The sequence below is a fragment of the Ixodes scapularis genome, unplaced genomic scaffold, assembly GCF_016920785.2.
Source record: "Ixodes scapularis isolate PalLabHiFi unplaced genomic scaffold, ASM1692078v2 PGA_scaffold8__174_contigs__length_109621045, whole genome shotgun sequence".
Taxonomy (NCBI): Eukaryota; Metazoa; Arthropoda; class Arachnida; order Ixodida; family Ixodidae; genus Ixodes; species Ixodes scapularis.
In genome coordinates this window covers 97,599,142-97,612,172 of record NW_024609883.1, presented here as the reverse complement: position 1 = coordinate 97,612,172, position 13,031 = coordinate 97,599,142, and the positions used below count along the sequence as shown (strand labels likewise).

At 46.9% G+C, this 13,031-nt stretch overlaps 2 protein-coding genes across 6 annotated transcripts in view; one reads left to right on the top strand and one right to left on the bottom strand.

Annotated features, from left to right (window-relative positions):
* Positions 1-3,035, top strand: part of LOC120849293 (nicotinamide/nicotinic acid mononucleotide adenylyltransferase 3) — a 17,966-nt gene extending 14,931 nt beyond the window's left edge. For all 5 annotated transcript variants that reach the window (XR_005717902.2, XR_005717901.2, XR_006076729.1 and 2 more), the window contains one exon: positions 1,362-3,035. Coding sequence is in view for 1 of the 5 variants with exons in the window: in XM_040221502.3 (XP_040077436.1) it covers positions 1,362-1,413 (52 nt within the window). In the remaining 4 variants the exon portion in view is untranslated. The remainder of the gene's footprint in view (positions 1-1,361) is intronic.
* On the bottom strand, positions 2,115-13,031 carry LOC120849302 (F-box/LRR-repeat protein 12). Its single transcript, XM_040221508.3, has 4 exons — positions 12,819-13,031; positions 7,049-7,160; positions 6,658-6,954; positions 2,115-5,518 (listed from the first exon to the last, which is right to left on the bottom strand). The coding sequence occupies exons 1-4, from the start codon at positions 13,013-13,015 to the stop codon at positions 4,961-4,963; spliced, it is 1,164 nt and encodes a 387-aa protein (XP_040077442.1). The 5' UTR covers positions 13,016-13,031; the 3' UTR covers positions 2,115-4,960.

Sequence of the window (13,031 nt, the reverse complement as noted above, 5' to 3'; positions counted from 1 at the left end):
GTGTGGGAATGATAAATAAGAAAGACCCCTAGAAACAGGAGCAACAGGAAGCAAACGAGACGAAGAGTCAGATTCAACTACGACAGGAACGAAAACGGACGCGAATGTAGCCCTCATTTATCAAATTATCTTTCAAATTCTTCATTAAGCGTTTTACAGTCTACAAAATCCTTCATTCCGTTCTATCCCAGCCTTTCTTTCCCATCCCTCTTTTCCATATTTTTTTAGCAGGTTGGGAGACGCTCTCTCCCCTGTCGCTTTGGCTGTGCTGTCGTCTCCGTGGCCAGGGGGGAAAAGCGCCGCCGCCACAAAATCTTGCAAAAGTAATTGTAATTGTGCCTGAAATTTAGCAATTACTGACGCTGGAAAGTAATTAAATTACAATTACAATTCCTTTTAGCCAAAAGTAATTATTACAATTACAAATTACCAGGAAAAGTAATTAAATTACAGTAATTTAATTACTGTAATTGAATTACTACCCAAGTATGGTCCAGGAGCTTGGCTCTTTTAAAATACTGACATTTATTGAAGCAACACTTGTTTGCAAGATCTGTCGCAGGGCAGTTAGTACTGCCAATCGCAAGGACACCATGTCAAATGCAGCTGCAGAAATATATTTCAATACCGGTGAATTTTTATAAATTTAGGGCACATTTTTATATTAAATTTTAAGAAAAAAAAAAAAAACGCTAAAAATAAACTAAATTCTCTAGAATTTCGAATCTGACAAAAATAAACTCCAAGAAACCCCGAATTTCAAGCGAAAAATGAATTCCGAGAAACACCCTCTAAATTTTTCTGAAAATGAACTGTGAAAACACGGAACCCTAGCTATTAAACTTGAGGAAGAAAATGAGAAGGGACAGACAAACACAAACTTCTAGTGGAAGTTTGTGTTTGTCCGTCCCTTCTCATTTTCTCCCTCAAGTTTAATTATCCATACCAACCCGCTCGTTCTGTCCTAGCTATTAGTAACGAAACGGCGTTACAGAAATGGGCCACGTGGCTTCAGCTGTACTAGTTGATGTCGGCCATCTTAAAACAAGTGTTCCACCGAGGTGTTACCCATACCTCTGTCTGCATGTGTGGAGGTGCGATTATTCGCAACCAACTTTTTCTAGAATTGTCATGGAAAATAACTACTATTCAAGTACTACGCTTGCCTCTGAAAGAAAATTAAAAATAAATTTTTAGAAGTTTGTTACGATAGTTGGAATGCTGCTTCTTGTCACTGCCATAGCTGCTGTGGAGAACAGTGGGAGCTGACTCGTTCAAAGTGGGGCTCGATGTAATGCACAAAGCCTTAGTTATCCAGGCAAGGGTTCCACATTTGTAACAGATTGACACAACCTTTGCAGATCCGTGGAAAACCAGGACGACTCGGACAACGGTCAGGAGACTGCAGTGTAGGCTCCGAAGACAGGGTCACCTCCGTTCACCCGACAGCTACCGCATTTTACGTTTTACCGACATTTAGGGCACATTGTACAAACTGACACCCATCATGCATTTGTCGCATCGGGGTGCGCAGTGCCAATTTTATCCACGTTTGTATTTTAATGTTGTGGCACAATGATACGCTGTGATAACGACTGCTCTCCGGTTGGTACTTAAGCGCGGTTCTGTGGTGCTAAGCGGCGACTCCCAAACAACTTTGTGCAGTCATATGTATGGCACTTTACCCATTTGTCATTATTCGGGATTTAACACGAAGATGCGACACCATCTAAGGTCTAAAAGTAGGTGTCTTTTATTGGTAACTGCGCCAAACGGGCATCTGGCGGCCAAAGTGCGAAAGCTCGCTGTAGTCGTCGAGAAAGTTTCAGGTTAGGTGGTTACGAAAATTTGGCCAAATCAAATTATGTGTAACTTGCAAGACGAAGGTATGCAGGCAAGTTGTTGGCTTGAATCAAGGCTGTTGACGCTGTTTATTTGGCTCTATCGCTTTAATCAAATAACCGCTTACACCGAATTTTTCTGCCACCCCCTTAACTTCGTTATAACGAGGGATTACTGTAACTTGCTACAGTGGTCGTTTTAAATCAGTGCATCTCTGGTAACTCACCTGTACTGGGAGAGATGAGGGAAAGTTCTAGTCATGAAATGCGAGTACGATGAATGCATCGTAAGGTTGTATTTTGAAAACATGAACGTAACTCCATTCGGTCGTGCATGCAACATACATTATAAAATCGGCAGCATATTCAAACATGGTCGGTTTCGTTGAGTTCCTCGGTGCAGTGCATCGAGTAGGATCGGGGAGAGAGAAGACAATGCTAGATTTGAGGTGCATTTCACTCTGTGATGAGAAAATGCAATTCGAGTCAGACAAAAGCAGCATCCTGTAACATGCCCAGATAAACATATTCTAGATGCATATTGTTGTTTCGAGAAATAATGTTGGCTTCTTCAATATTGCAGGCTACTACTAATAAGATAGTGTATACATACAAATGGATAAATGAACCAGTGTTGTGGCTATTATTGTACCCTCTTTAATTGCAGGATGTACATACTTACTGCCTCTAAATATTCAGGAATGTTGTACAAGGGCCACGTCCCAGAGCGCCTCTAACTCCAGTGGCATAGGAGCAACTGAAGACCTTTATCCAATATCAACAACTCCATCTTTGTATCTCTATTTCAGCCTTCAAAATTCTCCATAGTAACATTTCTAACTCCAGTCTGCACGCTTAGCACTTTTATCAAATGCTGTAAACGTTATCTATGCATGAACATTTCAATTGTGTTTGCTGCACGAGCATAATTGAAGCATTACAAAGCCACACTAAAGGCACATCCCTCTACAACACGGTTTGAATGTGTTCAGATACAAGTCCCGACAAACCCGTGCCTGCAAAATATAAAAAAAGAAACAATTTTTTACATGTTGTTTGACAGTTGTGCAAAGGAAGCTTTAACTTAAGACCCTTGCGGTCTCTTCTGTGCAAAAGCAAACATGATAAGCTAAAATGTGTGTGAATATCTATGGCCACGTTTTTATAGAAAATAAAATATGTACAAAAACATAAGAATCACGCTACAATTTCCATGTAATTGGGAAGTTCCTTTCAGCCGTGGGAAGTTTCTTTCAGCAACGTAGCTTTCCCATGGCATTACTACACGATGCAACAAAGCCAACAAGACTGGACAAGAGCGGTATATTGCGAGAGTCTGGCCAGTGCGTATTTCGACAAAGGCACTGGAGAGGAGAAAAGTGAAGGAAAGGGAGGACAGCACCGAATGAGTGAGAGAAGAACAAAGAGGAGACGACCGCCATTTTGACGCAATACGCTGTAGGCACAGAGCACTGTTGAGGCTATGCGTCGTCTGCTACGGGCTTATTTCTTTTCCGCCTGAATAAAAGTTTGCATTCAAACATGGAGAAACGTCTTTCGTTAGCTTTTTAAGCCACCGAGGAATAACACTATATAATTTTCTTGCCAGATCCTGCCAAAGAAAAGAAAAGAACCGAAATTTGGTTGTCGGTCCCATGCATTCCACCGGGCGAATGAATGGAAATGGCGACCCTCCCCGCTCAGCTGGGAGCGGCCTGGAGTTAATGCTCATGTGCTCACGCCTCTCGCTCAGCACGGCGGGCTGACTGGCTCACGTTAAGGCGGCGAGATCATAGATTGGCCAAACTCTCCCCATGTACAACTCTGAATCGGACGACCTGCACAAGGTTTTTGTGCCCAAGGCCGTGCTACGCAATTCCGAGGTCTGCAGCTAATTTTAACGCTTCACATCCTAATAGAGTGCCCAACTACTAGCTGCATTCTCCTAGGCCGAACAAAGCTATAGCCCGTTTCACTTCATGTACAGGGTGTCACCAAAAAAAATTTACAGTCTTTTTTACCACAAAAATAAACTAGGCATCGCCGAACGCTCATTCTCCGCCCGAAGGTATTGCTGGAGGTCACAACCAGAAGCCAAAGTTTCAGCCCGATCCGATACCTTAACCAAAAGTTATAAGTGATTTTCTGCAAATTTCAATGGGAAAATGGAGCCTATTTTTGCCCGTTTTCGGTTTCTGGAGTCATAAAGCCTTATATGTTTGAAAACTACGTCGGCCACAATTTTCCCATTGAAATTTTCAGAAAATCAGGTATAACTTTTGATTAAGTTATCAGATCGGCCTGAAACTTTTGCATCTGGTTGTAACCTCTGGCACTACCTTTGGACAGAGACTGAGCGTTCGGCGATGCCAAGTGTATTTTTGTTATAAAAAAAGACCGTGTAAATTTTCTTATGTGACACCCTGTACAAGCGAAGCCAAAGCGACACGCGAAAGCATGTTGTCCTGGACGACACGCACACAGCACGAGCGCATGCCTGGCAGGGATGTTGAAAGCCCAGAGTTCCCTCTTGTAGCTTCTGCTACGCTCGCACTTAAGTGAATAGGAGTATGGTGCAGCCGCAGTCGTTGAGTTTCCTAAGAAAAAAAAAAAAAGGCCGGGCAAAAGTTCTCCTACGACTCCTACGTTTGACAGACGCAGAGCTAAAAGTGCTGACAAGCACTCCTCCTAATGAACAAAACGTAAGGGCGCAAACGAGCTGGTGTACATTGCACATGGTTGCATAGTCTCGGGGTTTTTTTAACCACTCCTCCTACATTCCATTTCACACTATACGTCCAAACGCAGTCAACGCTATAATCCAATTGAGCAAATCAAGCGGAGCCAAAGGTGCATCGTCGCAGCTCTTGGCGTCTTTGCGAGTCATCAACAACTAAACTAATCGCGCACAAAAAAAGCGCAGGATCGCAACGCGTTTATCGTGCACAAATTGATCTACCCAGCGATGGCAGACGTACAAAGATGACGAGCGCCGCCACGACGCACTTTTGGTGCCGCTCGACTGACTCCATCAGATCTTTTAGCGCTGGCCAGAGTCGGACCTGGGGCGAAACGGAGTGCGCCGACCCCGCTTTTCGTCCTGAAGGACCCAACTCCCGTCAGGGGCAGGAACCATAGCGCCTCACCGCAGCCTCCAAGAAGTGGCCGCATGTCTCGTCCCGTGGCAGCGCGCGCCTCACGACCTCGCAGTTTGGCATTGATTCCCGAAACTCGCGGGGCACCTCCGCGGGCTCGTCCGCAGACGCAATCAGCCTCCGCAACGCCGGCGAGACCCTCGCGACCTCCGGCAAATCGCCGAAGCGCACCTCCGTGTTGCAGACACAGAGTCGGCGGAGTTTTGTCAACCAGCCGCGCGGAAGCGCCGAAAACGGCCTGCCTGTCGCAGACGTGTTCCCGACGAAGAGCGTCTCGAGGCTCCGCGCATGGCGCAGCACATGCGCGAGACCTGTGTCATCTAAGGCAGTGGCCTCCAGGTCGAGGCACGCCAGGTTCTCGAGGAGGCGTTGAAGGCGTAGCATGCCACCGGAGTCGATCCGAGCGCACCGTTCAAGTCCCAGCGCACGTAGCGAGGTCGCACGCGCTTCAAGGTGTCCGAGGACGCAGGCATCCACTTGGATGCACGAAGAGAGGTCCAGAAATCTCAGACGTGACACCAACTGCAAAAGAGACGAGTGGAAATCTGTAGTACTTCTATACGGAAAGCAAGTCGTCTGCTCCTTGCGCAGGGGTTGCGGTGATGTTGGAACAATGCCAAGCTCCAATTGGTTTTGATTGAAAGAATAGTGGATAGACCTCAATGCTAGATGCCTTGAGGTCTACCGACTATTTTTTTCGATGAGCCAATAAGAGCTTGGCGTTCTCACATTGTCGCAATCGTCGTGCAAGAAGCAGACGAATTTGCGCTCCGCATAGTCGCTGGCAATTGAGAATAGCAGAAAGAAGCTTCGGTCGTCCCGGCTCCAGCATGAACTTTCCACCTTCGACAACGTTGTTGTCGAAGGCAGGGAAGAGTCGACGCATCCAGCGACACTCTCCACGGTGGCTTCTCCAAACCTGTATCCATCCGTTAGGTTCTCGGAGCAATCCGATTGGTTGACTCCAAACGTAGGCAACAGTGCACCTTTGCTGCTTCAATTTGTCCATAGAAAAAACTTTCCCATAACACAACAAAAAGATTCGAGTTCAGGGGTCCAATTTTAGTCTCAACGAGAGTGAGATCTAATTTGCCTCTCGTGGAGCGGGCAAAGATGGCGTTTGCAGACGGTTTGTTTGCCGGCGCGAGCGAGGGACACTGTTTGTCTGCTACGGAGTGCCGTTTGCAGATGGCAATAAAACAAGAAAACACCCTACGTCGTCTGCTAACAGACCCGAAAAAGAGTTTATCATTTGCCATGAGCCGAACACACCAGCAGAGCTAGATTGGAAGCAAGATAAAATTGCGATTGTGTGCCATTTCTTGTTGAAAGTCACCATCAACTGGCGCTTCGTCCGCAAATCTCGGGTTGTTCTGCCGCCGTACACAAGCTAGCATCGACCGGTGGACGAAGGAATGCTAAGGACGAGCACATCAGAAGCCGCGAGACCTCTCCCGTAGCAAGACATTCTTGCCAAAATATTGCCCGATAGTGAATTCGCAAACAGATCAACCCTGTCTCAGGAACGCTCTTGCTCTCACCTTGGCTGAAATTGGACCCTGGATAATCTAAGAACCGGGACGGCGCTCACTACGATTTCGGTTGGTTGCGAGCAGAGCCGCAGCATCGCAAGTGCCGGAGGGGAGCGAGGGGGACGCCACCTGGGAGGGGTCCTCGGAGAAGAAGGGTGCCGGCTGGAAGAGGCACCCCCTCATGCCTAGGCTCCGCAGGGTGGGCGGGAAGTTGCCCAGGGTGGGAACCTCGCCGTTGGTGTCCAGCGCCAGAGCCATGTCGGAGAGGAAGAGTCCTTGGAGGGCGGGGCAACGGTGGCAGAGCTCCGGCAGCGTGAAGGAGCTGAGCGAGGGCGACAGGCTGTGGAACGAGGACGCGTGGGTGCCCCAGCGGCTGCGGTACAGAAAGCAGCCCCGCACGTGCAGCTCGCGCATAGAAGGCGCTACCTGCAAAAACGGTCAAAGATGACCTCCAGCAGCAGAAACTTTATGATGATCTGACTGGCCCGCGACCCAACTTTGGAGTGCCACGAGCCCGTACCTGAGACCGGAGCAGGTACCAGATGCGCATGGCGGTCAGCGGGATGAACGTGACGTCGAGGCAGAGACGCAGCACGGGATCGTGGCTCAGCATGTGCCAGCGCTTGCACACCCTGCGCAGCATGCCAAAATGCGGACGAAGCCTTTCCGCATGGTTTCCAGAGAGTTCCAACACCAAAAGGATGGTTTGCACATTTGGGCTCGAGTGTGACTGACTGCTCATGATGATATAAACCGATGGAGGGATACAGCCGACCCCTTTTAACCGGGTGGCGGATTGTGCCACCTCGCCGAAGCCTCTAACCTCGCCAAAGAACTAATCTCGTACGTCCAGGCCTCGCAGCCACGACGCTCTCCCCTTCCCCTTTTCCCCCCCGTTTTTCTGGCGCAATAAATGTTTCTTACCGCTAATACTACAAATCTCCGATTAAATTCAGAATGAATGGACGATGGTAAAGAGTCCCATATCGCTGCTAAGCATTCAATTAACATTCTCCGCAACCTAAAGTTACATTCTGTGTGACAGTGCTGCCTATTCGCACTGCGTATCAGAAAGAACAGAATAACAAAACTTTATTTTTCCCTCCACTCATGCCGCCAGTCGGACAAGCTGCACTTGGTGACCTCCGCTTTCCCCGTGTCCATTTTTTTCCGTTGCTGCCTTTAAAGTTGGAAGTCTTTACTAAATCAATGTTGCCTTGGGCAGCTGCAGGGTGAAGCCCTTTAGAGTAAAGTGTTTACTCGGCCATCTCCTTTTCCTCCCCAGATGTCCCACACGCCCTATCTATATCCCGATATAAAATTATACAAGCTGGCACACCGACGCCGCCTGTCGGGTAACCCCAGTACACTTCTTGTCTGCATTTAACTAGTTTCAAAGCTTGGGAGCATTTTTGACGTCGGATCAACGTACTGTCCGCGAAAAATGGCTTTCTTAAAACTGTCACATTTGTTTGGAGCCCACAGTGAAAGAACGACAGGTGAAAAAGAAGCAAATATATGCGGATCTGAAGTGCCTCGAAGCTACATGACAGATGACGCCAATGCAGCCTTGCATCATGAGCGATCAAAAGTATTTGCAACGCAGTTGGTCAAACTCAAACACAGAGTGCGAACCAACCTTGTGGAGTGGACTACAACAAAAATATACGAACTGGGCCTTACCAGCAACTATTGTACGGTAGCAATAAAGATTGAATGAAAACAATGTGTGACCAAAACGAAGATCACCTATGGATGAAGGTGATTGCTAGAACCGGTTGCAGGTCCGCTTGATCATATTTCCCCGTTGCAAACTGGTCTATGATGGCTTTCCTTCGAGCATACGGCTGTTTGTAGAGGTGAATTTAAAAAAGCTGAAGCACCTTTTAAAAAAACAAAATTCAGTTAAATGTGACCTGGTGTACAACTGTTTGTCCCCTGATTTTGGTTACCCCACTGAAATTGGAGAGAATTTAGCATAAACCACTTTTATATTAAGGGGGGGGGGGAGACGGGCAGTAATTAAGGCAGAGCATGCAACAAGCCTCTCTGCTGCCAGTTATCGGTCAAAGGCTATCGTCGACATCTCCGAGCAAGCTGAAAGGCAAGCAAGGATCACCAGACACCGTTGTGATGACATTACTTTTGCTAGTTTTCTTTTTTCCTCTTTTTCTTTCCTGCGCTTGGCAGACAGCAGGGAGTGCAGCTACAACGACATCTTAATTTGCAATCACGACGAATCCCACTAATTCTAGAGGAAAATTACCTTTTTCAGATAATTTGTAAGGTGCCCACATTCAAACTTGCAGCACCTCTTTTGAATCCACAAGCCACTTCTCCTGTATTTATTCATGCATCACTATAGGTATCTACCTCATATTCGTTCATTTTTTGTGTCTCTTTTCCGATGAGAGCTTTGCACATTGCCAGGTTGTTTTTGTTCTACTTCGTCATGAAAGTTTGCTCCTGCATTTTAAATCTTACATAATTGTTTTTGTAGTCATTTCAAATCACATCCTAAGTCCTGTTCTTGCGTTTCTTCCCTTTTCAACCTCGTTTTTATAAGCCCATTCCACTACACTTTTCAGGATAAAGAGGTAGCATCAGTAACTAAATTAGACAAACGAGGCTACAAAATGGAGACGCGCCTGTAAAAGTTCAAGATTGCAAGCTTGGGTCACTTGCAGAAATGAATGTCTGCATGGTTTCACAAGTGTTTCAATCATTGTTTGACTCTTGCCCTAAATTTGAGAAAGTGCATATTTGAGCGCACGATAACCGTTCAGCTCTGTTAAAAACCCTAATTTAATGTTGTTTTTTTCTTCTTTTTTTTTACGATTGCTTTTAAACAGAGATTACGGCCCTTTTTAAAACACCGAGTTTGGTGGAAAGCATGAAATGTATTTCGAAACTGGCAGGTGCCACTTCCGAAATGCATGAAAGGGGCCTTGCATGGACTTTTTTTACTGGTTTTTAATTTGCACCGAACCTGAGCGCACTAAACGTTGTAACTTAATGAAACTGTTCTTTTATCGAAATTCGCTTTATTTTTAAAGTTATAGGCAAATTAAAAATACAAAAACAAGCAAAAAATAACCTCCTTCATGACGTCTTTGGTTGTTTGAGTGGCCGTGAACTAGAGGAGGGGTAGTGAGCTCAGCGAGCACTCACGGCTGCCGCACTCCGTGTCCACGGCTCAAGAGGGCGCCACTAAAGCATGTTTTGTAGGCTGTATGAAGCAGGCAGCCAGGGCAATTGCGCAGCATTTCATTTGCTGCGCGATTAAGCACTCATTAGGCATGAAACTTCATTGGCCACAAACAACAGCAAACACGGGGTAAAGATCAGTTCAGAACGGGAGCCACTTCGCACTGCCATACCGCCAAAGGGCCAAAGCTGCTCGCCGAAGACCTTCGGAACGCTCAAAACCGGTCGGATCTTTGACTGCAGCGCCACCACATATACATCCGGGACCTTTCTATGCTAGCCGCCCGTCGGAGCCTGATCCCACTACACGTTTCTAGTATGCGCCGCCTTTTCCACCGCTTGGGTGGCAGGTGTATCGACAGGTCTTTTCTTGTTTCCGTACTATATAAACTGCATTTGTTTCTTTTCTGATCTAAATGCTGAACAAGAACTACTTTTATACATAATTGAAACGGCTCGCGCCACTTATATTTTGTATTTCGACTAAAAAGAACTTTTTAGCGGCTCTGACCAGTAGTAAGCCCAGGACCAAATACGACACATTTCGCGCGCTTTCGGCGATACGGGTCGCCTCCGTAGGTTAAAGGGCAACTCCGCTTCATTTTGGGTTTTGAAAAAACAATGCAGTCCTCTTCAGTATCGCCTAGGAAGACCACACGTGAAATCTTACGACGCAGTTCTGTCTAAATGTTTCTTGAACGGTCCGGCAAACTTTGCAACTCACCAAGTTGCCGAAATCGGCTGACTTGAGCGGGCGAATTCAGGCGCAACCAACAGCACAGTCAAGGCTACGGCATGGGCGGAGCCAACATTGAGCTAAACGCCATCTACATGGCCCCTTTTTGCTTGTTTTCACTTCTCCGGGCGAGCGTAGCGCATGACGTCAGCAACGTTTCCTCTCGGCGCTCAGCAGTGCCCACGTGATTGGCGTAACGCGCCTGCGCAGCGCGTTTCTTGGGAGCCATCCGCCCGCCCGCCTGCCGTGGTCTCGCCGTTACCGCCGTCTTCCGCGTCACAACCGCCGTCGTCGTGTCACCGATTGTGATTATTGTCTCTCGGAGTTTCGTCCACACTACGGACACCATGTGCGCGCACACTTATGCCGTAGTTGTGCAGACGTCGTCGAACGCCGTAGACACCAAAACGTGGCGAAGAGTGCGGTGCAGACGACACTCGCGCCTGCCACACGCCCGCCCCAATCCCGCCCGCCGTGGGGCCGAGGGTCACGTGGCATCTCGTACCACGTGATGGCCATGTACTTGGCGACCCGAGGCCAATGTTGCCGGGCAGAGCCGAAGTTTCGGTTTCGATTTCCGCTCGTGTTTAAAATCAGATTTAAAAATATATATCCCATTTTTCGCGAAGCAAACGACTTAGTGTGTTTTACTAGGGCTTTTTAATTCGAAATCAATCATTAACCCGAAATCTTCGGAATTGAGCGGAGTTGCCCTTTAAGGAGGTCTCCGCGTCGTCCGGTTAAAATATGACGCACTGATATTTAGTTACTCTCTCCGTGCCCGCTGGCTTGCCCGAACCCCAAGAAACGTGGAAACCGCAAAAAAAGGTGTAGATGCTTAAATATGATTGCAGGGCCCCTTTAAAGGGGTACTCCGGCGATTTCTTCATGGTCCCCGATTTGCTTGAAATTTTGCTAAACTCGCCAAACAACATCGCTAAAATAGTATCCCAAATATTAGGTCAAAATAATTTTTTTTTTTTTTTAACGAAGTTATTGAATTTACAGTTTTGGTCCCCACCGTGTTTTTCAAACTGAAAGTCTCTACTGGCAACAATGAAAAAGTGTTGTCAGTGGAAGGCAGGGGTTCACTTTTTGGACTGTAGAATTTGTTCCCAACTGATTGGAAGCAGTTTCATGGTATCAAATGAATGCTTTGGAAGCTCGCTCAAGTACCCGCGCTTCAGCACGGAACAATTTTGCCGATTTCACAATAACTATTATGAATTTCGCGATACTACATAGAGTACCGGAAAGGGTAAAGGCCGGGGAGTCAGAAAATATAGTTAGTTGACGGAGCTCAAAAAATCGCCGGAGTACCCCCGAACCGTCAATTTTCGGACAAGTATTAAAGGGATACTACAACGAAATTTCGGCGCTCATTTTTTGGTCTATATGTGTTCAAAAAAGCACCATCAAATCGAACATACCAATATCTTGTTAAAAAAGTCACGAAAAGGAATTTTAAAACGAATTAAACGATTAGCAAAGAGCACCTGGTGGATGTCGCTAACGCCTCGCTTGTAATGTCCGTCTAGCAACCTTGGCAGCTAGTGACGGAGGTTGTCTCGTCTCCGGCCACGACGAGAGAAGAGGGGCAGGAGGAACTCCCCTTTTCCCAAGAATGCCTTTTGTGTGTCGCAGAAGTCGCTATTGTCCCCCTACAAGATTATAGAAGATTAACCCGTCACTCAAAATTTGTACAAAAGCAGCCGCTTCGGTGGCTGGAACGACTAGGCCACCTCTCGACGTCAGCCTCGCCGTAGCTTTGCTCGTCTTGAGACGACCTACGTCACGATTGCGTTGGATGTCACGTGGTCTCCGCTGGGCCTTCTCCGAGCGCTTGCCAGAGTGGGCCGTTTATAACGAAAAATACAGCCACCAGGCTCAAAATACAAACGTGCGATTGTCATTTACGGATACTGTGGATCATATTCAACCTATTTTTGTACACAACGGGAATATTTCAAATTTCGTTGAAGTATCCCTTTAATTTCCCCGGTGTTTTTTTTTTTTTTTTTTTTTTTTTTTTTTTGAACGAAAAAGTTTAAAGCGGTAATTTTATGCGTGAACAACCAGCTATCCACTTTTTTGGAAGGTGTCATTTTGCACCCTCATTAACCACGCAAACACCACAAAAAAAAAAAAAAAAAAAAAAAGGTGGGGGGGGGGGGGGGGGGGATTTGTGGCCGCGCGCCAGCTGACTAAGCGGGTCAGCGCGATAAGGCAAAACCCTTTCCTCAGCAAACGCCCGCTCGAAAGTGAAACTAGGACGCTGACCGACGCGCTGTCTGGAATAGACGAAAGCTCGTTCGAGATAAGCCGTCAGCTAAAGTAGCTGTCATACCCAGCCGCAATGCCCAGATCTCGGACATTCAGGTGCTTGAAGATTTCCAACAGGATGCTGTCCGGAAGCCTGGTGATGAATCCGTCCGTCCCGTGAGCGGCTGGTTCGCTCATTTTATCGACAAAAATGCATTGTGATCGGTGAAAAACGTCGTTCAGGGAGGTACACGTCCGAAATAGTTCAACTGCCGCGGACATTTTCTTTTCGTTGGAT

Bases quoted from the DNA above. Each gene is read 5' to 3' on its own strand.
- LOC120849302 (XM_040221508.3), bottom strand. From the start codon at position 13,015: ATGTCCGCGGCAGTTGAACTATTTCGGACGTGTACCTCCCTGAACGAC. The intron at 7,161-12,818 runs GTATGACAGCTA...CATGCTGCGCAG, and splicing joins GATCTGGGCATTGCGGCTGG to GGTGTGCAAGCGCTGGCACA. The intron at 5,519-6,657 runs GTGGCGTCCCCC...TCTCTTTTGCAG, and splicing joins TCTCCGAGGACCCCTCCCAG to TTGGTGTCACGTCTGAGATT.